Source organism: Rattus norvegicus, chromosome 13 (assembly GCF_021556685.1).
Source record: "Rattus norvegicus strain SHRSP/BbbUtx chromosome 13, alternate assembly SHRSP_T2T, whole genome shotgun sequence".
In the NCBI taxonomy this organism is placed as follows: Eukaryota; Metazoa; Chordata; class Mammalia; order Rodentia; family Muridae; genus Rattus; species Rattus norvegicus.
In genome coordinates, this window is record NC_141546.1 from 54,139,957 (window position 1) to 54,165,501 (window position 25,545).

Genomic DNA, 25,545 nt, shown 5'->3' on the forward strand with positions numbered 1-25,545 from the left:
GCCACATGCAGGCAATTTCAAAACTCTTGTCGGAACTCTAAGGAGCCTGCTGCAAGGTAGAAGCTATATGGACTACATATCAGGTTCAGGCCGGCCATGATTACATTATGAAAGGCTGTCTAGAAGAAGAAGAAGAAGAAGAAGAAGAAGAAGAAGAAGAAGAAGAAGAAGAAGAAGAAGAAGAAGAAGAAGAAGAAGAAGAAGAAGAAGAAGAAGAAGAAGAAGAAGAAGAAGAAGAAGAAGAAGAAGAAGAGGAAGAAGAAGAAGAAGAAGAAGAAGAAGAAGAAGAAGAAGAAGAAGAAGAAGAAGAAGAAGAAGAAGAAGAAGAAGAAGAAGAAGAGGAAGAGGAGGAGGAGGAGGAGGAGGAGGAGGAGGAGGAGGAGGAGGAGGAACAAGAACAAGAAGAACAAGAAGAACAAGAAGAACAAGAACAAGAACAAGAAGAACAAGAACAAAAAGAACAAGAAGAAGAAGAAGAAGAAGAAGAAGAAGAAGAAGAAGAAGAAGAAGAAGAAGAAGAAGAAGATGAAGAAGAAGATGAAGAAGAGGAAGAGGAGGAGGAGGAAAGAAAAGAAATATTAAGTAACAATATATTATATCAGTTTGTCAAAATTCAAAGGCTTAGTGGATTCAATTAAGATACCTAAAACTGATTGTAAACATGCAATACATATGTGTGTATGTCTGTGTGTGTTGTATGATATATGTATATGTATATATTTTATCCTAACAATATTAATAAAAATTAGAATGTCTTAAAAATTAAAACTTGCAGCAAATAGATTTCTAAAAAATATACATCCTAACTATAAATTGAAAACAAAATATCATCATAATGTGTGATTGTAAACACATGCCAAGCCTTTAGCTTCCAAAAACCTTATTAAAAAAATATGCTCTGCAAGGTAGTTTTACAACACTCACCAGAGACGCTGAGGCTAGACTGAATTGCAACACCTGTGTTTACATCTTGTCCAAGTCATTAAGCCACAGTAAGCATGGACACCTTGGCTATTTCAATTAAAGAGACTACACAAGGGCATGAAATATATAGTTCTGAAAGCAAAATAGAAGGCTTCATGCAAAGAACTTCAGTTACAAGGAAACAGTCATACTTCATTAGCATCCGAGTTGTGCAATTCTATTATAATTAAAAATGTACTTTAAAAAAGAAATGTATACTTTCACTAGAATATGTGAAGCAGACACATCTGTGTATCTTACCCACACACTGTGGCTTTTCATTGCTCCAGAGGCCATTTTCTGAGCAGTGCATTTCTTTCTGTCCTTCAATCTTGAAGCCGGAGTTGCATTCAAAGCGTACCACCTGTCCAAAATAATATTCCTGGTCTGGTTCGGCTGCACCACTCACAATTCTTCCATTCTCCAGTTCTGTCACTGGCAAGCACTTCACAACTGAAAATACAGGCATCGCTTTTACTAACAGACCTTGCCAGCTTCCACATAAAACACACGTATATGAATGAAAACACCACGCAGCCTGCTCAACCTGCCGGAAAGGACTTATAGGTTTGAGAAACATTCAGCATCACTGTTTGCACAACATCTAAGTAGCTCGGGTAGTTCGCTTATCAGCTTCTATGGGAATGGGAAAAGAAAACTATTACTTAGAGTGACAGTTTACATCTTCGTGATAGCAAGTGTCTCCTAAATGGTGAACACATATGAGATTTTGGAATAGTCTAATACAAATGTATTATTTATTCTTCAAAGCAACGTGATATTGCATTCTAATAAGGTTTAAATCAATGAATTTTGAAGATATTTCTTCTCATAGGGGAAAAAAACTTTTTGTAATGTTTCCTTCCTTTTCACCTCATTGCTCAAAAATTTTAAACTTTTTTTTTAATTTAGAATTTCTCCGCCATGAAGAAATTTGAAGTTGCTTTTCTGAAGGAAACTTTGGATGTAATGGATATGCTAGTGAGGTTTTCTGCTCTTCTCACTCAAAGATACTTTCTCAACAGGCCATTCAGGGGCCTCAAACATCAATTTTAAACAAGCACCATGTAAATTCTGATGCAGACGTTCCGGGAACATCTTCTCATTTCCTTACTAGAAAAGTCTCATTAGGAGAACTTACTGTGCCTTCTCATTCTCCATCCCTCTCTCCTTCCACTCCACTTCTTTCTCTAATTTATTGCTTCCCATGGAAGTAGGATACAGCATTTGGATGGACCTTTGTTATTTACATGCTATCGCCAAACTTACAAACAAGACCTGCATTTTCTCATTCTTGCTGTTTGCTCTACCTATAAGCAGCATATGAGCAAGAATTGAAAGGCAAGAGTTCTTTTGTAATTCTTGCTTCCCTCCCCCCCTTTTTTTTTCTAAAATTAAGACTATGGATAAAACCTTCACAGCATCATAATTGTGAAAGGTATTTCAATAACATTCTCTACCAGGAATGTATGGATGTGATAGCCTACACACCTGTAACTAGCTAGATGTTATTAGGGGTGTCATTCTTCACAAACATACCTCAAATTCTGGTCTTTTTTTATAGGCTAGTGATGGTCTTATGTATTGTTAGTGTTTGAAATGTAAAATGGAAAAAATGGCTTTGGTATTTCTAATATTCAGAACTTTGATCATAAAAGTATATCAATCTCTATTTATATCTATTATGTTTTAGATAGTTTTAAGTTATATTGATGAGAATGTGTGTCAAGCTAAGACCTCAAGGAATCTACAGTAGTCCTGAGAAATTCACCATTCTCTAGACTTAGTGTTCTCAGAATATTGATACAAATACAAAATAGTACTATAACAAAGTACTTATGTTTTATACTAGAAACTAAAAGATATAAATAAGAACTACAGAGACAAAAATGGAGAAGAGACTGAGGGAGGGAAAGGAGGCTCAGTAATCATCCCAAATTGGGATCCATCTCGAGGGGAGGCTCTAAGGCCTGACACTATTATCAATGCTATGGTGTACTTAAGAACAGGAGCCTAACATGGCTGCCCTCTGATAGGCCCAAAAAACAGCTGAAAGAGTCAGACGCAGGTGGTTGAATTAGGGAAAAACTGAAAGAAGCTGAGGAGGACAACCTCATAGGAAGACCAGACTAATCTGGACCCTCTCGAGAACTCTCAGACAAGCCACCAACCAGGCAGCATACACCAGCGAATATGAGATTCCCAACACATATGTAGCAGAGAACTGCCTGATCTGGCCTCAGTGAGAAAAAAGCACCTAATCCTGAAGAGACTTGAAGCCCCAGGGAGTAGGAAGGTCTGGTGGGGCAGGGATGAGGGGGATGAGGACATCCTCTTTAAGATGGGGTGGGGGACTGGGATGAGGGCAGACTGGGAGGGGAATAATGACTGGACTGTAAAAAGAGAATTGAAGTTATATAAAATTATATATATATATATACACACACACACACACACATAAATATATGAAATACTTAAGTATATACTTTAAGAATATTTTTCTACACAGCTTGGGAAATCTTATCTATTTTAGATCTTTAGGCATACATACAAATCTGTTTTTCATTTACCTTCACATATTGGAATATCATTGGTCCACCCATCTGCATCACATTCACGGTAATCAATTTCACCTAAGAGTTGGTACCTAAAAATGCAAGCATAATAATTTGTGTTGAGACATCATGTGTTTTTGTGTAGTTTGAAGCTCTGTGCAGTCTTGGATATCCTCCAGTAAGAGATTTGGAAGGGAAAAATATTTCTCATTCTTTTATTATTTTCATCTCTCTATTAAATCTTTGTGGAAATAAAATACTTCAATAGAATATGTTAGTTTTGGATATTGGACTTAAGTGTTTCCTTGATGCTTGCTGTAGAGGAGACAGAATAATTTCTTTTCCAGTAGAAAAGAAATGAAGCTCCTGGTAAAGACTTTTTATTCACTGCAGAGATCCATCCATCACACTAAGTTCCTTCAGACAATCTATAAAATTCTACACAAAACCTTACTGGATTTCTGTTCATGGAGGGAGGGGAAAGGAGAAAAAAAATGGTTGTCCATATGGGGGAAAATCAGTTTGCAGTGTCATCTCAAAATCATTCACGATGGTTTTGGACAATAACATTATTGTTCCTAAGGAGTCATTCTACTACAAAGTACATAAAACCCTATATTTATATTTATTTATATTTGTTTATTTTTAGCAGAGAAAATTTAGCCAAAAGCACAGGACTAAAAAGGATGAGTAAAAAAAATAGGGTTGAAATAAGCCTCTCCTATCCTTACCTTTCACTTCTGGGTTTAAAAAAAGCAATTATCCCAAGATAGATAGAACATTCATCAACAGAAATTTGAATGAATATGAACTGCTTTTTACCTATTTTTATCCTACGTGGTTAGAGGACTTTACGCGATAATTGTCAGTAATTTGATTGATTTGAGATTGGTGATTCAGAATCAATATACACAGCTATTGACCTAGATGGGTTCTATCAGTGTTTACACTTGATAAATACAAGGTGGCAACAGTGACTTGAAGAGAGCCAGAATCAGAGGTAAATAAGTGAAGTGGAAACTTCTAGTCGGTTTGGAAAGTAAGTTATGTCAAATGATGTTTTGCTGGGGCACACACATGAAAGGACTCTAGACGACAGAGTATAATTATGATCACATAGATAGTGGGAGACGAGTACTGAGCATTGATTTTGTTTACTCTGTCTCACTATTCTTCACTATGCTGCCACTGAGAAGCTTCTCTAAGAAATTCTCCTGAAGTTCCTCTGGCAATTTGCAGATTCCACAGTATTACGTCAGGATGGTTGGTAAGCCTAATGGTTCCTTCAGCTTTGGACAGCTGCTGGTTTGGGTCTGGTGTTGACCTGCCAAAAGGACTAGTCTGTAGCTTCCAATTTATGTGTGCTGTCTGCTTGCCTACTGAAGTCACAACTGCTGAGTCGTATTTGGTGTTTCCTATAGGACTAGAAATGAGAGAGTTTCTACGGCCTAGGATGAGCTAATTCAAAGGTGAAGAATGGAACAACCTGAAAAATCCAGGCCAAAGAAATCTTTGTTGGCTTTAAATAATAAGGTCAGCAGTGACCTTGAAAACTGTAGTTTGAAAAGTCTCCTTCACGTTGTGAAACAAGGAGAAGTTAAATAAAAAAAATGAGCATCTAGTGGGTATTTGTGGTCATCTGGGATCATTTTGAAGTGCTGCAAGGGTGGGTCATATTTATTTCTCCTGCTAATCCTATGATGCTCATAAGCACTTTTCTGCTTCTGTAAGAGAGGGGATCAGAGTAAGATGTTACAAACATTGAGCATTTGAGCATAGGGATATTTTGGAGCTAATTCTAAAACTTGAATAGAATAAACCGTTATAGTTCACTGTCTCAAGTTAGGAAATAAAAGGCAACTAAAAAGATTCCATTCAAAGTGTTTACTTTTCTTTATAATTATTTGGAATAATGTTACAACTCTAACTTTCTTGTATGATAGGAAATGAAGAACTGTGGAGTGAATGACGAACCAGTGGCTGTGCAGAGAGGGAAGTCAATGATTCTGAAAAATTAGCCTTTCGCACCTATGGAATAAGAGTAATTTGCATACGACTTTAAAAATAGCATTCAAGAGAAAGAATTTTTCACACATAAAAGTTTTGCTTTCTTTGAATACTATAAAATCTCTTTAAGAGGGTTACCATATAATGTAGTTGTTTTCACAATTCTCATTGTCCCTAATATAAAAAAAAAAAAACTATCCCATCTCATACGATATTGTACAATAGTGGAATGTAGTAAGGACTTGTGAGTTGAATGCTTAATTTTTGTGTATTAAGTGTATAGCAACTTAATACACCCTTACTTCAACACTATGTCAGAACAGCCATAAATTGCTTACTTTCCAGTGTTATGGAGATCACATGATATCCAATTAAAAGCATTCATGACGTAGTTTTATTTCTGTACTACATTTTAGATGTTAATAGAAAATTTATTCTTGCTAAAGTACAAATTTGTAGCGTTCCTACATGGTTTCAAGGATAAGCCTTTTAATATTAACAACATACCCTTCATCACATGTATAAACAACCTTTGCACCAAATTCAAATTCAGATCCAACTGCCAGCCTAAAGGACCCAAAGGGTGTGTCTCCGGGATGCCCACATGGCCTTTCTAAAATAAAAAGAAGATAATATTAGTGTATGGTCCATGAAATACACCTTTTGTAGAAGTCAGGAAAGCACATTTGGATATCATTGAATAGAAGAGAAACTGAAAATATAAAAACATGTTTTATAATTGAAGGTAACTTCACGCTTCCATATTTAGTTTTTTTTTTTTTTTAGGACAAGTACATTTTAAAATGATTACACTTTAGTTACAGTAGTAATATAATTTATATTGCTACAATGTAAAGGATTTAGTACAAAGCTGAAATTTTCTTAAGTTTTACAAACATGAAGTACTTACTCCGACATATCCTTGATGGGTTAGAAGGCACCCATTCTCCATTCTTGCATACTTTTACAATAGTACCAAGTGTTCGGTATCCAGGGCGGCATTTGTAGGTTGCCTGAGTGCCTTCTGAATATAGTTGTTCAGACCACGAACCTGAGAGAATTTCTGAATTTTCTCTTGGAGGAGGACCTTTACAATCTACAAGTAATAAAAACATACCAGTATTTGAAATACCTATTCAAAAACAATATGCATGTTGTTTTTCTTTGAATCATACCAATTACAGGTCCATCCAGCTATTTATGTGCACGACTTTATGAAAATTTACTATGCAATCTTCTAAGTTGTAAAGAACAAACAAAAAAATCAAACAAACAAAATTATGGATAAAATAAACTATTCTCAAAATATTTCCTAGTAGCAAATCTAAGCAGTATTTTCTAAACTCATGCCATGAATTATAGAATAATTTCTACTTATAAAAATAACGCAAGTAAGGTTATAAAATAACTCATTCACCAGATATAATTGTACTCTTGCAGGCTTACTGTTGAATAAGCTCACCCTTTCCAGTTCTTTTGAAACTCTGGCTGGCTGACTCAACTCAACCGTTCTGGTCCAAACTTCTTTCCAACATAACTGATTCAAACTTCTCTTGAGTTATCACTGAATTATTCTGCTTGATCTCAAACAAACTCTGACAATTTTTTCTAATCTTTTGGCTCCTTCTCATTCTCTGGCTCATTCTGCCTTAACCTACAACCTGTCTCTGCTCCAGGACTTCTCTTCTCTTCTCTTGTCCTCTCCTCTCTTCTCTTCTCTTGTCCTCTCCTCTCCTCTCCTCTCCTCTCCTCTCCTCTCCTCTCCTCTCCTCTCCTCTCCTCGTCTCGTCTCGTCTCTCCTCTCCTCCTCCTCCTCCTCCTCCTCCTCCTCCCCCTCCTCCTCCTCTTCTCTCTCTCTCTCTCTCTCTCTCTCTCTCTCTCTCTCTCTCTCTCTCTCTCTCTCTCTCTCTCCATCCCTGCTGCACTGTTAAGTTATCTCATCCCCTTTTCCTGTCCTCGTGAGAGTTGGGCATATCCTATTACTAACTCATTCTGTCTAATCTTTCTCTGATTCATCACTTTGCCCCTCAATTTGACATTACATCCACACATGGTTGCTTTTTTTTTTAACAACTAGCTTTACTTTCATGGTTTGGGATTAAAGGTGTGTACTAAGGGCATATCTATATTTCCACCCAGAGGGATTAAAGGTGTGGCATTCTAGATAGATAAAGTCTTTGTATGTGATCCCTTGCTAAAGCAGCCATATTGCTGAATTAAAATTGGTCTATATAAGTTAACATGAAACTATATGGAGACATTCAACATTCAAATAATATAAAAGGACAGAACAGAGTTATGTTCCTACTATATAAATATGGAGTGCAGAAAAGTTGGTGTGGAGGTATTTATAAGAGTGCCTAAGCACAGATTTTAAGAGCAATGAAAATTCATGAACTAAATCTAGGTGGAATGGGCCTGTACTATTCATATCTGAGGTCTACAGTATTTCTTATATGTGTTAGTTCTGTATGTGAATTGATGGTCCCGGGTTATGTGAATTCAAGAATGGTAGCGATGGTAGAAATAAGACATGTATATTGGAGGTGTGTCTAACCTGAAACATTCTGAATCATGCAGAATCTGAATCTAGTTGTCTTATTGGAATTACCTGATTCCTAAGTGAAGCCTGGATGTTCCTATAGTCTCACAGAAGTCACAGCAAGATTAATAGTCCTCCTTAAAATACAGAACTGGTGACTTCATCAACACATTAGAATATTTGAGTCTTTTAGTGTCTAATATAAAACATGTCTCAAGATAGCAGGAAAGAAGACAGATTTATTGTAGTCTATTAGAAAGGAGAGATTTGTGCTTAAACACATGTGCACAAGCTCGTACATAAGAAGGTCTTTGCTTTGAAATATTTGAGACCAGAAGTGAGCTAATGAAAGCTAAAATTGCAGCCCAGATACAATTTAATTAATGATTGAAGTAAGAAAGATAAATGTTCTTCTTTTTTTAAGGTTCAAGAATAGATGTTTATTCCCCCCCCCCATGGTTTCCAAGAATTTTTTTTCATCTTTATTAATTTGGGTATTTCTTATTTACATTTCGATTGTTATTCCCTTTCCCAGTTTCCGGGCCAACATCCCCCTAACCCCTCCTCCTCCCCTTCTCTATGGATGTTCCCCTCCCTATCCTCCCCTCCACCCCCAACCATCCAGTTCTCTGGGGGTTCAGTCTTGGGATAAATGTTCTTCTTAGTATGAGTGCATAACGTAAACTTTAGTCACTATATTTTCTATAAAATATAGTAACTATTATGAAAATTAAAATACAAAGAGAATATTCCAAGACATAAGACAAAGCGTGGCACAGAGACTAAAGGAAAGACCATTCAGAGATTGCCCCAACTGGGGATCCATCCATATGCAGACACCAAACCCAGACAATATTGATGAAGCCAAGAAATTCATGCTGAAAGGAGCCTGATATAACTGTCTCCCGAGAGGCTTTGCCAGAGCCTGTCCAGTAAAGATGCCAATGCTTGCAGCCAACCATCAGACTGAGCATGATGCAACCCCATAGAAACCATATCAACTAACCACACCCCCCAGAGCTCCCAAGGCATAAACCACCAACCAAAGAGTATACATGGAGGGACCCACGGTTCCAGCTGCATATGTAGGAGAGGATGGGCCTTATTTGGCATTAGTGGGAGGGGAGACCCCTGCTCCTGTGAAGACTCAATACCCCAGTGTAGGGGAATGCTAAGGTGGTGAGGCAGGAGTGGGTTTGTGGGTGGGAGAGCACCCTCATAGAAGCAGGAGGAAGGGGAATGGGATAGGAGTTTGTAGAGGGAAACTGGGAAAAGGGATGACATTTGAAATGTAAATAAGTAAAATAACAATACAAAATTAAAAAATAAAATACAAAAAGGAAAATAGACATGAAGAGTAAATAAGCAGTAAAATCAACACTGATCTAGATATTAGTTAGCAAAAATATATTTTAAATAACTAAGTCAATCATCTTTAATGAACTTTAAGAAAAAGACAAAAATAATTTTAAAAGTTCAAAATAAAAATGGCTCTAAATTATGTTATCTTAATGTTATGAATTAATATCACAAATAATATTGTGATATTGTTTGATCTGCAGTCATCTGAAATCAGAAAGAAATGTACTCCACTTGAAGAAAATTGAGATAGAAATGTTCAAATATGGTGGAAAGAGAACTATCTGCAGAAGCCAACTTTTGTGCAGAAAGCAAAAGATGCAGGCTACATCTATCTGAAGGTTCAAAGGTAGATGAGAGAACTAGCAGAAATGACACCTGAACATTTAAAGTTTTCCAAATATGACTAAAGTTATCAACTCAAAATCAGAATGATTGCATAAAATTCCTAGTATCTATTTATAAAAACAATGATAACAAAAAGCCAAACAACTTTCTCAGGCTCTACTAAAAGCCATCCTTAGCATCAAGAATGAGAACAAGCCATTTTAAAAACAGGAGAGTTCTTATAAAGTTTGTTTGACTTTTACTTTATCTAATTTTGTTTTATTATTATTTGTCTTTAGACGCCTGCTTGTATACAAATGAGAGAAAGAAATGGTATAGATTTGGGTGGGTTGGGAAGAGGGATCTGGGAGGAGTTGGAGCAGGGGAAACCATAAACAAAATATATTATATTTTATCAAAATTTATTTTCAATGAAGGAAATGATATAAAAATAATTGAGAAACTTTTAAAAATGTTTAATATCATTAGCCATTTGGGGAATAAAAGTTAAAACTACTCTGTGATTTCATCTTCTCCCAGCCTGAATAAGATTAAATAAATTAATGACAAGAGATATCAGTGTGGAATGTGAGGAAAGGGGGAACTTTTTCATAGCTGGTGGGAGTGCAAACTGCTGCAGCCATTATGAAAATCAGAGTAAAGTTTCTCCCAAAAGCTAGCAACAGGTCTGCCATAGAATATAACTATACTACTCTTTTAAACATACTCCCAAAGAACTCCATACCCTACCACAGAGATATCTGTTCACCCATGATCGTTGTTGCTCTACCAACAATATCCAGGAAGTAGAAACAGCCAGGATGTCTATCAGCTGAAGAATGGATAACAAAAATATGGTCTGTTTACACAGTGGGGAAAAGTAGGAAATTCGCAGGTGGAGTTGGAAACAAATCATGTGGAATAAGCTATCCCAGACTCCAAAGGGAGAGTTTGCATATTTTCTTTCACTGTGGATGTTAGATGAGAACCTTCAGATTTCTGTGTTTACTTTGGAATAGGACACTTTCTCAAACGAAGTAGAAACTTTAACAATTATAAAGGTACACTAAAGTTCTTTAGGTTAAAGGAAACTGATCCTCAAGATAAGGGAAGTTTAAAGAATGAATCAGCTGAAGTGAATAAAATGATCATTGAAAATGTGAGTATTTTGTACCTGGAATTTGTGCCACACTCCCCGTATAAGGAAATGTGGCAGGTCATGTAAGGCAGAACAGAATTCTCCGTGCTAATAAGGTACCTAGAGGCCCGGAGGGCTTAGCCAATAAGCTTTCCTTCCCAGACATTCCAGACGTTGAAAGGTATTTAATCTTAGGTCAGACCCTGAGAAGTGGGTATGCATCCATTTTCCATAATGAACAGCCAATAAACAATATGGGTAAACACAGACTGTCTCTGTCATCTACCACCACCATGGGGAATGTCATGAAGGTGGTCTTTCCAGGTAACTAGCTCTACAGGGCAGCAGCTAAGTCTCCTGTAGCAGGCTTCTCAGCACTCCCAACCACAACTGCTAAGAAGCCTTCCTCTTCCAAGCTAAGGACAATCCCTGCTGGTCCAGAGCTGCCCTCTCCTCAAGCCCTGAGCTAGATGCTGTCCCCAACCTGGGGCCCTGCCTTCTTGCAGGCCCCACAGGCCTGGGGACCCCCAAACCAGCTCTGGCTCTCCCACATCTCAGTCTGTGCTTTCTCACCCTCAGAGCAGTGTCTCTGTGCTTCCTGACCAGCACAAAGTGGTGTAGGGTGACAGTGGCCATGCACTGAGGTGCTGTTGTACAAATCACATAGGCACATATAGGAGGTGAAACAATTAAGAGCAAATATGTACCTATAACTATGAAAATAATTCATTCCATATGCAAGAAACCAACAGAGATCTTCTGAGGTGCTGGAAATTCTATGTTTTGTGGTATGGATGAATAATAATTAGTAATATACTATGTTCATAATTAATTCAATGGTATGTGTCACATATTTTAAATACAAAAAGTTAACAAAATGTATTCTATTCCCTTTACTTTTCAATATGTTTACTAAGGATAGTATATAATATATACATATATATGTATATATATATGTGTATATATGTATGTAAAACGGGAAGCAAGCATCACCCAGAACACAATGTTATATATTTTAAATATATAAAGTTAATAAAATTAGCATTTGTTCTATTCCTTTTACTTTTCAATATATTAAAAGTAGTATACAATATATGCATATATGCATATAATATATATTTATATGTTATGTACATAATGGGAAGCAAGTACCGGTTGAGACATGGTAGCTGTGAGTCGACCTAAAGCCACCCAGCACTACTATTATGAACACATAAGTGAACTAGGCACACATGGAGAGGTGTGTGCCTAGAGAGAGAAGCAGAACTAGAGACAAGTGTGAGATGGGGCTAAGCTCAACATGCTGTCATTGCCCAGTAGAGTTGGCATAACTTATCATCTTGGATCATATGTAGCCCATACTCCCCACCCCCTGTCCCTCAACATGCCACACAGTTTCAAGATGCCCCAAGTTATGAGCAACAATGGAGGCCCAAGACAAGGAAAGGTTCACTTTCTGGAATCAACCTCCTTGAAGGGCCATCATGGTGTCTGTGGTCTATGCTGTTGCACCAGCCCCAAAAGAAACCTGAGATCCATGTGGACGTATGAGATCTATATTGCTGTGTGATACCTTAGTGATGTCGTCTGGCTTTGCTGCCTCGGGGTCGGGAGATGGGGGGCATGCTGATGTGGCGTAAGACCATGTGGAGGCTCGTGGTCCATGCATTCATCCCCTGAGGGCCATTAGTTGGTCAGTGGTCCTGATATAGCCATGGACCACGTTGATGTCTGCTGTTGCCTGAAGCCACGCTATCTATGTCCATGGGTCTGAGAGAACTGGCCCTGTCCTTCACTGGCCCACAGCACTGCAGTACAGGCAGGGACATGTGCTTGGGATTGCTAGATTTACCCTGCTCCAGCTACTACATGGCTTGCCTCAGCTCCTGGCTTCTGGCAACCAAGGATGCGGGCAGAGGAAAAAAAAAAAAAACCTCTCTTGGCCACTAGGAATTTGACCGTGATTCAGTGAATACTTGCCTTGGCTAGTCCTTTCCCTTTTCCCTTCACTTCCCTTTTCCCTTCCCTCTCTCTTCCCTTCCCTCTCTCTTCCCTTCCCTCTCTCTTCTCTTCCTTCGCTCTTCCCTCCTCTCTCTCTCTCTCTCTCTCTCTCTCTCTCTCTCTCTCTCTCGGGGTTGTGGGTGAGGGAGCTCACAGGTAAGGGGGCAAATGTGAGAAGAGGAGATGAGTGCAATTGTAGATATGTATGATATGAGATTCCCAAATAATTAAAAGAATAGGGAGAAAATGTTTGTGGGGAGTTTGTGTTTCTTGATTGTATTTCTTTATTTATTTTCACTGTCTTCTTTTTGTTATGTAAAGACATGGAAATTCAAATATCTACTAACTTTTTCAAGATTTCTGAAAGTGGCAGAAGCAGAAGATAAGTGTGCAGACAACAGGGCTCGTGTTTTTGAACTGGACTTAAGTTTGGGGCTCGCGTTTTTCAACTAGTACTTAAGTTTGGGCATAGGAAGTAAATTGGAGATCCTGAGCTGTGTTCTTAAGTTTTATCAGAGAAGAATTTCGCTTAACATTTTTTTTACAGAAAATTCAAAATGTATTTGAAAGTTTGATTTTACAGTAAAAAACCAATGACGCTAACACGCAGGTCCAACAATCAACATTTTACTACAGTAGTTGTGCACCTATCCTTCCGTGTATCCTTCCCTTTGCCTATTTATTGTTTTTGAGACAAAATCTTTGTAGACCAGGTTGGTCTCCATCTCATAGTCCTCCTGCCTTAAACTCCCAGGCGCTGGAATTGTGACCATGGAACATTAGTGCTAAGGCATAGAATCACATTTAATATTGCCTGCTGCTTAACTTTGTAACAAATACCCTGATATTTAAATGGTTGTTAGTAAAACCCAGCATGGTGCTTCTTAGATGGCAGGTTCTAGCCTCATTATTCATTTTATTTCTAAAAATACTGTTCAAATTGCCCATGTCTTTTACTTCTTGATTTTATGACAATTCGCTCTACTTTACTAATCTTTTCTACTCTTTTAAAAAGCAATGGATCACCCTACTGCGTATATTTCACCTGGAACTTCCATCTACAAGATGGTACACAGCATGTGAAATAAAAGGACTGCTATGTTTTATAGAAGAATAGAGCAATTGTTTAGGCTGTCGGGTTTCCTTTGAGTCTTTCGCTAGTTTTTTGAGCTTTAGTTTGATCATCATTTCAGTAGTTAAACTTCTCCACACTAGGTGGCGCTAATACCCCACCACTGCCACCGCCAAAACCAGGGTCTTCGAAAAAAAAAAAAAATTGTTGCTCTCGGGAAAATAAACAATCCCTCTGTTTTCAGTTGCTGTTTGTCTTTGTTTAGAGTCTCAACATAATGTGTATCCATAACTCGTGTTCTGGCTTAAATAGTTAAAGTAATCGTTCACTGTATTTCGACAATAACAGTTAAGTGTGTCTTGAGGGTGGCAAACATTTTTTCACGTTCCACTGAAAGTAGCCGTCCAGGCGTTCTAACTAGACAGGAACAAGTTCTGCTCATTCATGTTCTCCATCTGTCAACCTAAATGTACACCAAACACCAAACACATTTGCTTGAAATAAATGAGAAGTTGTTAATGAAAGCAGGGCAGGTGGTTCTTACATAGGGAGTAGAGAAGTGCTTTCGAAAGGATGAACACATTTTCAGACGGGTGATTCAACTTAAAACTTTTAAGACACGGGGAAGTTGACAGCTTCTATGTCCAGGTGAATGAGTAAACTCACTTTTCTTGTACCTAAATATTTACTCAGATTCCAACAAATGAAACCTGGTCCAATCCTAATTAAATAGTTGATTTTGCTTTTTAAGAATTTTCTTTGTTAATTTCCTATTTACTTAGATGCAAATGCCACTCTTGAATGTTTTCCAGAAACAGAATGACTGTGTAGGTTTGATAATCTGAAAACAAGAGTTTTACTTAAACTTGAGGAAGATAACTATAATCGATGGAACTTTAAAGCAAATATTTGCTGTTTTAATAATCATGATTACCAGTTTTTCATATACAGATTTTAAAGAATTAGGACTGACAAACCAAGTGCAATTCCTTTTCCGAATGCCAATATGTCTCAGAATTGTTCTTTGAAATGTTCTTGCTGCAATGAAGTAAGTCTTAATGAATTTTTATATTTTGTAAAACATCAGTTGTACCCACACTTTTGAAAGACTAAAGATGGAGAGGTCATCTTTTTTTCTCTTCCTATAGCTTCTACAAGGATTTTGGAAAAAGAATGAGAGGCATCATTTTAAAAATATATTTATTAGCAGATGGTGGAGTATACACATTACTCAGAAAAAAGTAAAAGAATAAAGTGGGAAGAGCAAGAATGTTAGTTTCATTAAATTTCTCATCTGCTTTCTTATTGATATAAATGAGTATTAAGTTTATGCATGTATATGATCCAAAGAGTATTTTGTTTACTAAAAATATTTAGATTAATTTATAAATAGTGCAAGAATATTTAGGTTGAATTTTTTTGAACAAAGTAAATATAAATTGCAATAAAGTACTTTAAAAAACAAACTACAAAAATTTAAGTTTTGGTTATATTTAATGAACATTGGAAAATAAATTTCTATTTCTAAAACATACAGAAATAATTATAAATTTTCTTTATAAAACTAATACCCTCGAGAAGCACCTAGATCATAATAGGCAGGTATATGGCTAAACCTGAGTGAAATCGACCAGAGTAGTTGGAATTTTTGCCTCCTGAGGAGTCAGCTTGAAGTCAATTTCTGAAAAAGGCAGCATTTACACAAGAGTCTCCTAACACCAAGAAGGGTCCAGGTTCAATATTGTCTTTTTAAAATAAACTGTTAGCATACATTGAACGGTTTCATTAGGCTTGAACGGCTGCCTCACAAAGCAGTTTAGCCACAAGATGGAGTAACTAAGGCTGAATGTTTTAGCAGCTCCAGTACTGGAGTGGATGAGAGGTATCAGTGGGATGCCGAGGATAAGGATTAGAACAAGGGAAAACAATGACTTCATGACATTCATAGGTAAATGGATGGAACTAGAAAATATCATCCTGAGTGAGGTAACCCAACCACACACACACACACACACACACACACACACACACACACACACACACACACACACCTGGTATGCACTCACTGAAAAGTGAATATTAACCCAAAAGCCCAGCTTACCCAAAATACAATCCATAGACCACCATGAAACTCAAGAAAGACGACCAAAATGCGGATGCTTCAGTTCTTCTTAAAAGGGGGAACAAAAACATTCATAGGAGGAGATAGGGAGACAAAATTTGGAGCAAAGTCTGAAGAAATGGCCATTCAGAACCTGTCCCAACTGGGGATCCAGCCCATATACATACAGACACCAAACTCGACAATATTGCTGAGGTCAAGAAGTGCATGCTGACAGGAGCCTAATATAGCTGTCTCATGAGAGACTCTGCCAGAGCATGACAAATACAGAGGATGCTAGCAGCCAACCATTGAACTGAGAATGGGGTCCCCATTGGAGGAGTTAGAGAAAGGATTCAAGGAGCTGAAGGGGTTTGTAACCCCATAAAAACAACAATACCAACCAACCAGAGCTCCCAGGGACTAAACCACCATCCAAAGAGTATGCACAGACAGACCTATGGCTCCAGCTGCATATGTGGCAGAAGATGGCCTTGTTGGCCACCAGTGGAAGGAGAACCCCTGGGTCCTGCCAAGGCTGGACCCCCCTAGTGTAGGGGAATGTCAGAGAGGGGAGGCGGGAAGGTGTGTGTAGTTGGGTGGCTGAACACCCTCATAGAAGAAGGGGCAGGGGGATAAAATGATAAAGTAGGGGGTTTATGAAAGGGAAACCAGGAAAGGGGATAATATTTGAAATATAAATAAAAAAATCAAAAACAAAACAAAACAAAAATAAATAAAAGGGAAAACTTTTTCTTTCCTAACCTCCCACTAATCCTTGTGAAACTTAAGCCAAGTTAAGTTGTAGGTGTGGAGATGAGCCCCACAGCTTTATAGAACCTGTAGTTCTTTCTGTATATCTGATGTTTTTCTGTTAACATCCTCTTTGGTCTTTCTGACTAACTCCTATGCAGCATCCGTAGCCTATCTACTTGAGGCTCCATGCCTGTCCTTTGAGCATACTGGAGAGAGAAGATTGTGAATTGAGAGCTTTGTCTGACTTTTCTCAGAGAAACAACATAGAACTAAGTCAGCAGAACATCTGTATCCAGTTACCGTCACCCTCACCCTCTCCTGCTCCTGCCCCATTCTCCCATTCCAATTATTATTTCATGTTATTTTTTAAGTTAATATATGAAGTATTATATTATATTTTATATTATATTATAGTGAGGCATTTTTTTTCTTCCAAGACATAGTTTTTCGTGTAGGCCTGACTGTCCTCGAATTCACTTTGTAGATTAAGCTGGCCTTGAACTTAGAGAACTGCCCTGTATTTTCTTCCCTCATACAGGGACTATGGTGTGCCACCATATCCAGCCTTTTTTATGACTTGTAAAAACAGTTTTATTTATTCTCTTCACCTTTCTACCCTGTCTCCCTCCTCTGTCTTGGTCAATCCACTTGTGTTTTTCATGGTTCCCTTCCTCCACGGTTCTTTTTCCACTTCTAGTTCCATGTCTTCTATCCATAAGTCACACACACACACACACACACACACACACACACACACACACACACACACGTCATATTAAACAAAGATATATGCAGTATATATAAAGTATATGTATTAAAAACTAGAATCAAAATGTGAAGGAGAGCATGCAGTGTTTGTCTCCCTGTGAGTCTGAATTCATCAATTTTTCCTATAAATTTCATAATTTTTTGTAGCTGAACAAAAATTCATTTTGTGTATACAGCACATCTTTTCAACTTCAGTTTTCTGCTTTAGGAACTTTTTAAAATCTGAGTCATAATAGTTTATAAGATGAGCTACTGTATGTGAATATTTCAATACACTGTTCATTCTTTTCCTCTCCACTAAATGACAACCTTTTGGAAAGTATTATATTGCGCAGTACTTAAAAGTTATTCAAAAGGGATTGTGAATAGAGGAGAGAGCGAACGCAAAAAAGACTGTAGGAACTTTCCCACAGTGTACACCCATATAGTCAATAGGGCCACCAACAGCTGAGAGTGGCAAATGGGAAACTTAAAAGACAAGACTTGGAAAAAGGAAAAGAAAGAGACAACTTGAGGGAAAAAAAGAGGAGGAAAAGGAGGAGGAGGCAGTGGCAAGAGCACCACTGTCTGGTGGAGTTGAATGCCTGTTGCATGCACTGAAAGTTCTCTACAGAGTTTGCACATCTGTCTATGTTGCGGTTTTTGAAGTCTAGAGTCACTTGAATTTAGCTCGAAGTATAAAAGTTCCCTCGGAACCTTTGAAGGGGTGTTTCTATAATCGTCCTCTATCTATCCCATTTCCAGTTAACACTCTGTGAGAAACTAGACTTTCTAAGTGAAAATGTCAAAACAAAAGTGTTCTGTCAAATCCGTGTGTTCTTTTTATTATTTCACGGTTGGAATTTTTTTCTGTTTAGTTGCTTGACTTTATCTGAACCAGACTTTTTTTTTTCTTCTAATTTTAAACCAAAAAAAAAAAAAGTAACATTTTTTTTCCCAATTACTTTATCTGTTTTTCATGTTTTGTGCTCTGAGAAAAGCTAAAGTTAACATCAGTCAACTGAGCGTTTGAGGATTTGGTGGACAGCATCTGCCTAAATGTCGAGAGGTAGAGGTAGTGTGTGTGTGTGTGTGTGTGTGTGTGTGTGTGGAGAGAGAGAGAGAGAGAGAGAGAGAGAGAGAGAGAGAGAGGAAGGAGGGAGGGCTGAGGGAGAGAGTGAGGGAAGGAGAGAGAGAAGGAGGAAGTAAAGACTAACAATCAGAGTCAGGAAATAAAAATGGATTAATTTGGAAGGGGAGAGAGAGTTCAAAATTGAGCAATCTAAGGACAAAGAGGCAGACTATTTACTCTGTGGCAGTTCCTACCTTAGAAAAATTCCGCTTTGCACTACTTAAATGGTTTAGTTTTAAATAGCATCCTGGCAAAGGGCATGCACATTCCTAGAACATGACTGTGCTGATGATAAGCAAGGCTTGTTTTCACTGACCACCTTCACCCTGCCTGCGAGCAACTTCTCCACCCTTTGTCACCTGTTACAGCATTTCATCCTAGGAAGCTTCCTGTCTCAGAATGTCTTTGGTCTATTTTGTCCCTTACCATTTTCCAGTTCTATCCTCTATCAGTGAAATTTCACAGTAAATTACACATAATAGCACTAAATTTAACTATGTGGTCCCTTACACATAAATAACAGGTTGGTTGAGTTTGTGGTACGATAAACATGTCAAATACTTTAAGAGTTGCATGAAAGAAGACACTGAAGACAATTGGGGCACAATGCCAAGTAACATGATTTAGGGAAATATAATTCTATCCTGAAAACATGTGTTGTAGGGATAGAGGTTACTTGCTCCACTGACATTAATGCCTAATTTAGGTAATAAACTAGTAGTGCCCTAGTGTCTAGTTTACATAATGATCTCTAATACTCATGTGCATCTACTAGGGTGGATTTAAGCAAGTGTGATAGAAGGTGGCATACATGGACCTCTGACCTCTGGGGCCTGGGAGAGTACAACCGAGAAGCTTAATAAATATGCTAGACTGTGTGAAGAACCTTATCAAACAGGATGCAAGTTCTTTCAACCTGACCTCTTTTAGACTCTTCTCAAAATTCAAACTCAAGGAAGAATTTCAATGTTGACATCTCTGTCCCACACCTGATTATTCAATCCAACCACTTTCCTTAAAGAAATGTGGGGATCTATCTATGCACTGCCTCCATGGTGTGTGTGAAAAAGATTACTGTTCCAATTTCAAGGTTCAGAAAAGGGAGGCTACGAGGATGTTGTTTTTTTTTCCTCAATGGGAGAAACGAAACAACTGCAATGGCTTCGGTTTGTGCTGTTTGGTTAATGGAAACTTAGGACTTTGCAAGTAGGTACTATTAATGGCAATAGGTGGTTTGGTTGACATTGTGAATTCCTTCAGTTTTGTCCCAAACAAGAAAGCCAAAGAAATACCAAAGATAGTCAACTTCAGAGTTTTCAGATGTCTTCTGGCTTTGAAAACATTATGATTTTAAAAAAAGAAAGAAAGGAAACATTATGCTCACAGTAGAGACTGCAGCAATAAATCCAAATATTTATTATAATTTGAAATACAAGAAAGGTTTAAAAGTCCCGGTTTGTCCTGTGACATGTTTATAAATTTTTGCTGTGATAAAGGAGCATAAAAGCAAGATACCGAAATTGGTTTTCTGTGTCAATGAAAGCATTGAAGACATGCAGACATGTATTTTCTCTTTGTAAATCCACACGTTATTTTTTAGTTTACCACCAAAATTTCTATTTCTTTTTTATTCTTATTTCTTTTATATTTTTTAGATTATAATCTAATTACATCATTTCCCCTTTCCTCTTGTCTCTCCAATACTGCCCACCTATCTCCTTTACTTTCTTTCACCCCATGACTACTTATTTTCATAACTATAATTATATGCATATATGCATATACATATATATTTCTAAATATAACATGATCAGTATATATAATATTACTTATATGTATGTTTTAAAGTTGACCTTTACTTTTTGGATTTTTTTTTATTTTCTGTCTAGAAAAAGAGAACTATAGGTTGCTTCTTTAGAAGGTTTTGATATTTAAATATTTTTCCATTTTTCTAAGGAAGGTCCAGCTATTGCTGTCAATTTAGTTGAATGAAAGCAACAGAAAATCTGCATAAGATATTCTTGATATTGAATTTCAGTACTAGGGAGGCTAAGGCCAGAAGACTAGGAGTTTAAGGACCAGCATGGGCCAAACAGGGGGACTCTATCTCGAAGAACTAAAGTAATTGAAGACAAAGGACAGCAGTGATACTACTGACAGAACTCTGTGTATGCAGTACTGTATGTGACAATACATACACAGTGACGCACATATCACTTCTGTATTGCAACTTGCTGCATCCGTCTTCATTCAGTCACTTGGGACATGTGAAACCTTCATATTCAATATGGCTAAGGCCAAAGGAAAAGCTGTAGACATGGTTTATAGTTAAGATGTGGTGAACGCTGCAGAATCAGCTGCTTTCAACTTTGGACACAGAGTGAAGGGAAAAGTAAGACACACTCCATATTAATTCTTTTTCTTAAGGAAAAGTATAAATATCTTACATTGAATCACTTGACTTTTTGACATAATATAATATCATTTTACATAAAAGAATAATTAACTTTTCTCTAAATTTCCCCCAAAGCAACTATTATTAACTCATAATTAATGTATATAACATCAATTTTTCCACATCAATGTTAAACTAAGTTTGAAAAAATCATATACTTAAAACATTATAGAATTAAACCAATTCTCCATTCTATGATTAAAGTCTCTAAGCCTGAAAGGACCTTTTTGTCCTTTAAACCTCCAGGATTAGAAAACACTTATCTCCCCAGAAAGCACGCTGTGGTTATTTGGTTTTGTTTCAGCACAGGTTTAATTGGTTCATTTCAGCAATCCTGGGCTGCGGCCTAATTTCATACAATATTCAATTGTGAGAGTAAAATGCATGCTTGGAAAGCTTGGGTATAATCCATTCCCCAGAACTGAAATTATACGGCTCAACCAAGGAACTCTCTTATGTTACAGGTTGTCCTGTAAATCTGACCCAATTCTGATCAGCGTGTGGTTTTGCAGGAAGCACCATTGACTGTTCTTGGCAGCTAGAAGTGTGAATACAGTCAAGCACTGCACTAAAAAGATATGAGAAAGCCCTTGGCAAGTAGAAAAGGGGAAAAGGAGAGGGGGGGGGGAGAGAGAGAGAGAGAGAGAGAGAGAGAGAGAGGGAGGGAGGGAGGGAGGGAGACAGAGAGAGAGAGAGAGAGAGAGAGAGAGAGAGAGAGAGAGAGAGAGAGAGGGGCACGGAGGGAGGGAGGCAAACAAGCTGGGTTCATAGTTCTTCTTTTGGTTATTATTCTTTAATTATTAATAGTGGAGTTTAAATTTTTTGTTATGGTTATTATTTTCTTTTAATTTGAGTGGGTGTAACATACAGTTGCCATGCCTGTATGAGGAAACTGGAGGACAGTCTGTAGGAGGCTTTTTTTCCCCCTTTCACCAGGTGGGGCCCATGAATTGAACTCAAGTAGCCAGGTTCTTTGCCAAGCAAGATCATTATTGTGTTTACCGTTCCTGCTGGCCCAGCTAACATTGGTTTTAGATGAATGTTGATCTTTATCAGGGCAGAAAATACTTATGAAATCTTTTCTTCCCTGTTTCAGAAAGCCTAATATGAGAGCATTTCACAAACTTTTTTTTTTTTAAATCAGCTTAGTAGCCAGCATCTAATAGAATAGAAACAGGAGCAAACATTGCAGCATATACATAATTGTTTTAATTGATCCAAGCTCTTCTGCTGAAATTCCTCTTAAGTTGATAGACTGATTAAATTGTTTACATTTGAGATAGACACGGGTCACCAGCCAAGCTAAGACTAAAGTGGGAGTACTGTGTCCACTGAAAATCCATGAAACTTCTCCCATCTGTTTACATTCATTTTGTGGAGACCATGAGGTTACCCTACATAATGATTTAGAAACTAAACTCTCTTTTCATCTGTGAATGAAAGGAAAATCCCTGTGAAACAGTATCGGACACAGTGTAACTGCCCACCTCATCAGCAAGAACTGGCACCACATTTGAATACATACTGATGAAAATTCAAATCCAGCAATAACAAAAAAATCAGCTGACATCCATGGCATAAATGAGGATTTTTAAATCATTAGCGTTAAAGTATCACGCAAACATCGCGGCACTTCCTTTTTAACATTGAAATTCTGCTTTGTAATTGTGTAGACACCTTAATTCGATTTATATCAATTAAGACTTAAAAGTTAGCTAAACATAAAATAGTTCTTTCTTTAATCTTATATATCTTTAAAAACCTCTTAGTAAACATTATTATTCAAGTAGAACACTAAAATAAGCGATGAAAACATTGCCTTTAACAAAATAAAAAGTTTAGTTATGCTTGGTAATATCAACATTGCTTTAGATTTCCTGGCCAATATAATCACATTTCATTTCAGCAATACTTATATTTTCATATACAAGGAAATGACTGCCTTAGTCTATAAGGCATCTGAATACAAGACTCTTAAGCTAAAATTCAAGGAATAACATTAAAAAATATAATTGAAAATGTTTACTCTTTCAAAAAGTATAAAATACCCTTAAATTTTTTTTTCAGAATTTTAGTAAAAGATACAACTGAGAAACCATATCTACTCTTCTTATGTGGGTTGGTAAACATCCAGTCAGAGGATAATTTTAGTATTCTTTACTGAGTAGTGGTTACAGCAAAGCTTCAAATTACAATGCATTGGCTAAGAGAAACATTTAAGGAAGTTATTAAAGTTATGTCATTCACTTTATATAAAAAGTGCTAAGTCAGGCATGGCAGTCACTCTCACTGGTAACCTCAGCCCATAGGAAGCTGCTGACAAGAGGACTACAGTGAGCTCAAGGGTGTAGTGACACCCTATCTTAAACAATCAAAACACAAAGAAGAGTTGATTAAATGTTTATCCCACAACTAGGTACCCTTCCTAAACTGGGAAAGCAAAGCTCTTTCATTGGATAAACTAAGCAGTCTTGGGAGAATTTAAGTGAATAATAAAGTCAGACCCTGTTATTGTCATGAAAGAACTCCGACAGTCACATTACCTACTTCAAAATGGCTTCAGAAACAAACATGCCCCACACGTATTCACAGAAAACAAAACCAGAAACAAATCAGATCCGTCCAATGCAGGTTACATGTCAAATTTTATTTTCTTTTTATCTCATACTTGAAGGTCTTACATACGAAACTTTTAAAACCATGGAAATATCAGCTAAGTGATGTAGTTAGGAAGGTTTAGAAATAAGCCTGAAATCGATCCACCCATTTAAAGAAAAAAGTAAGTGCTTTCATTGACTTTGGATATTTATATATTTCTAACTAGTTTTACATATAGTACTTCAGGGACACTCATGAGAAAAAGAGGAGCCTGTATTTCCTGATAACTACAAGTTAAATGTCTATGCCTAATTATGGATTGCAAAAACATGTTTAAAGCACTGTCTTGAGTTTTACATCAAGCTGAACTATCAATTACAATAGTCAAGTGAAAGGTTCACGGTTTTTAAACTTACCACCAAAAGCCATTCAGTTACAGACTAGTAATTACCCACATTTTCTAGACTTAATTTGAATAATTGCTATGAGAAATATTATCTGCAAATGTTTTATAATGCGGCTCAGTCAGAAGGGAGAAAGGTGGTGGTTTTAAGCTTACCTTCTGCTACACAAACAGTCCATAATATAAGCCAAATAATTCTTGCTGACAGTCTCATGTCTTGGATCTATCTGGGAGCAGTTGACTCGAAGAGAAGTATGTGCTGTACCATCCAGTTCCTCTCTGCTATGAACTGTGGTTACGGCAGAGACAGACTTGCCCCAAAGGGAAGTTGAAAGTTAGTTTAGGAAATCAGGATTTCTAGATGCTCCACCCATGAGCGACTTCTGCAAAGTAAACTAAAAGGATAGACCACAAGTCCAGCAGCATAGGCGTTTGATCTCATCTGTTACTGCGCCCTGTCTGTGACCTGCTGGGCTGTTCTTGTAAATCACAGCTTGTTTTGCTTGGAAACAAGTTCACGTTTCTGGAAATGTGAGCAGGGGCTGGATTTCATAATCCTTGAAACTGTGTTCTACTGTGTACAAACCACAGAACAGAAAGCAATGAAGGCGAATTTAAAAACCATTGAGGGAACTTCCGTTAGGCAGTGTTTTTACGACCAACACCCTGCATAGTACAGAAATGTTGTCAAGACTGTCATGCTGAGGGATGGTGATTATGGGATTGGTTTTTCTAAAATTCATGAAATGAGTCTCCCAAGAAATTCTTTTTATATGTGTGAGGCAACTGGTCTGTGTCTCGTTGGCTATGAATGAATAACTCAAAAGATCCATCAATTTGACATGCTAATTTTCTAGCTTCTAGTTACGGTATTGTATAATAAGAAAGCAGAGGTGTGAAAAAGTGTCTGTAATATGCTGAATTGATGTTGAACCCAGGCCAATACTCAACTCCCAACTTGCTAGCCTTGGTAAACCCTCTGTGCCCTCCAGATTTCCACCTACTGTCAGTGTCTCCAAGAACATGGACCTTATATACCTGAACTTTGTGTAAGTGTGGAGGAAGCAATTTACTCCTTTGTTTATGTAGAGTCCTTCACTGAGAACTTCATCTGCTGGAGATGACTCCATATTGTTCATTTTTCTTTCTATGTAATATTCAATAGTTTGAATACATACAGCACAATTTTTAGTTATTCATGTGCATGTTAATGACAGATTCCAGCTAGAAAATAGTACAAGTAGGACCACTAATGTGATACAGTGTAGGGTTTGCTAACTGCTCTAGCTCAAGCATATAGATAAATTAGCTGAGAACAGAGCATTTAAGCATTTTCTTAAGTCCATAAGAACTTTCAGGAGTGAGATACTCAACCCAATGGTCTAATAT

At 37.4% G+C, this 25,545-nt stretch overlaps 1 protein-coding gene across 2 annotated transcripts in view; it reads right to left on the reverse strand.

Annotated features, from left to right (window-relative positions):
* Cfh (complement factor H) overlaps positions 1-24,437 on the reverse strand; it is a 95,095-nt gene extending 70,658 nt beyond the window's left edge. Inside the window, 5 exon segments of one of the 2 annotated variants that reach the window (NM_130409.2) lie at positions 1,225-1,416; positions 3,534-3,610; positions 6,033-6,138; positions 6,436-6,621; positions 24,313-24,419. In NM_130409.2, the coding sequence (NP_569093.2) occupies positions 1,225-1,416; positions 3,534-3,610; positions 6,033-6,138; positions 6,436-6,621; positions 24,313-24,370 (619 nt within the window). In that variant the 5' untranslated portion in view covers positions 24,371-24,419. 2 annotated transcript variants of the gene reach the window in all.
* Positions 24,438-25,545: the final 1,108 nt, after the last annotated feature.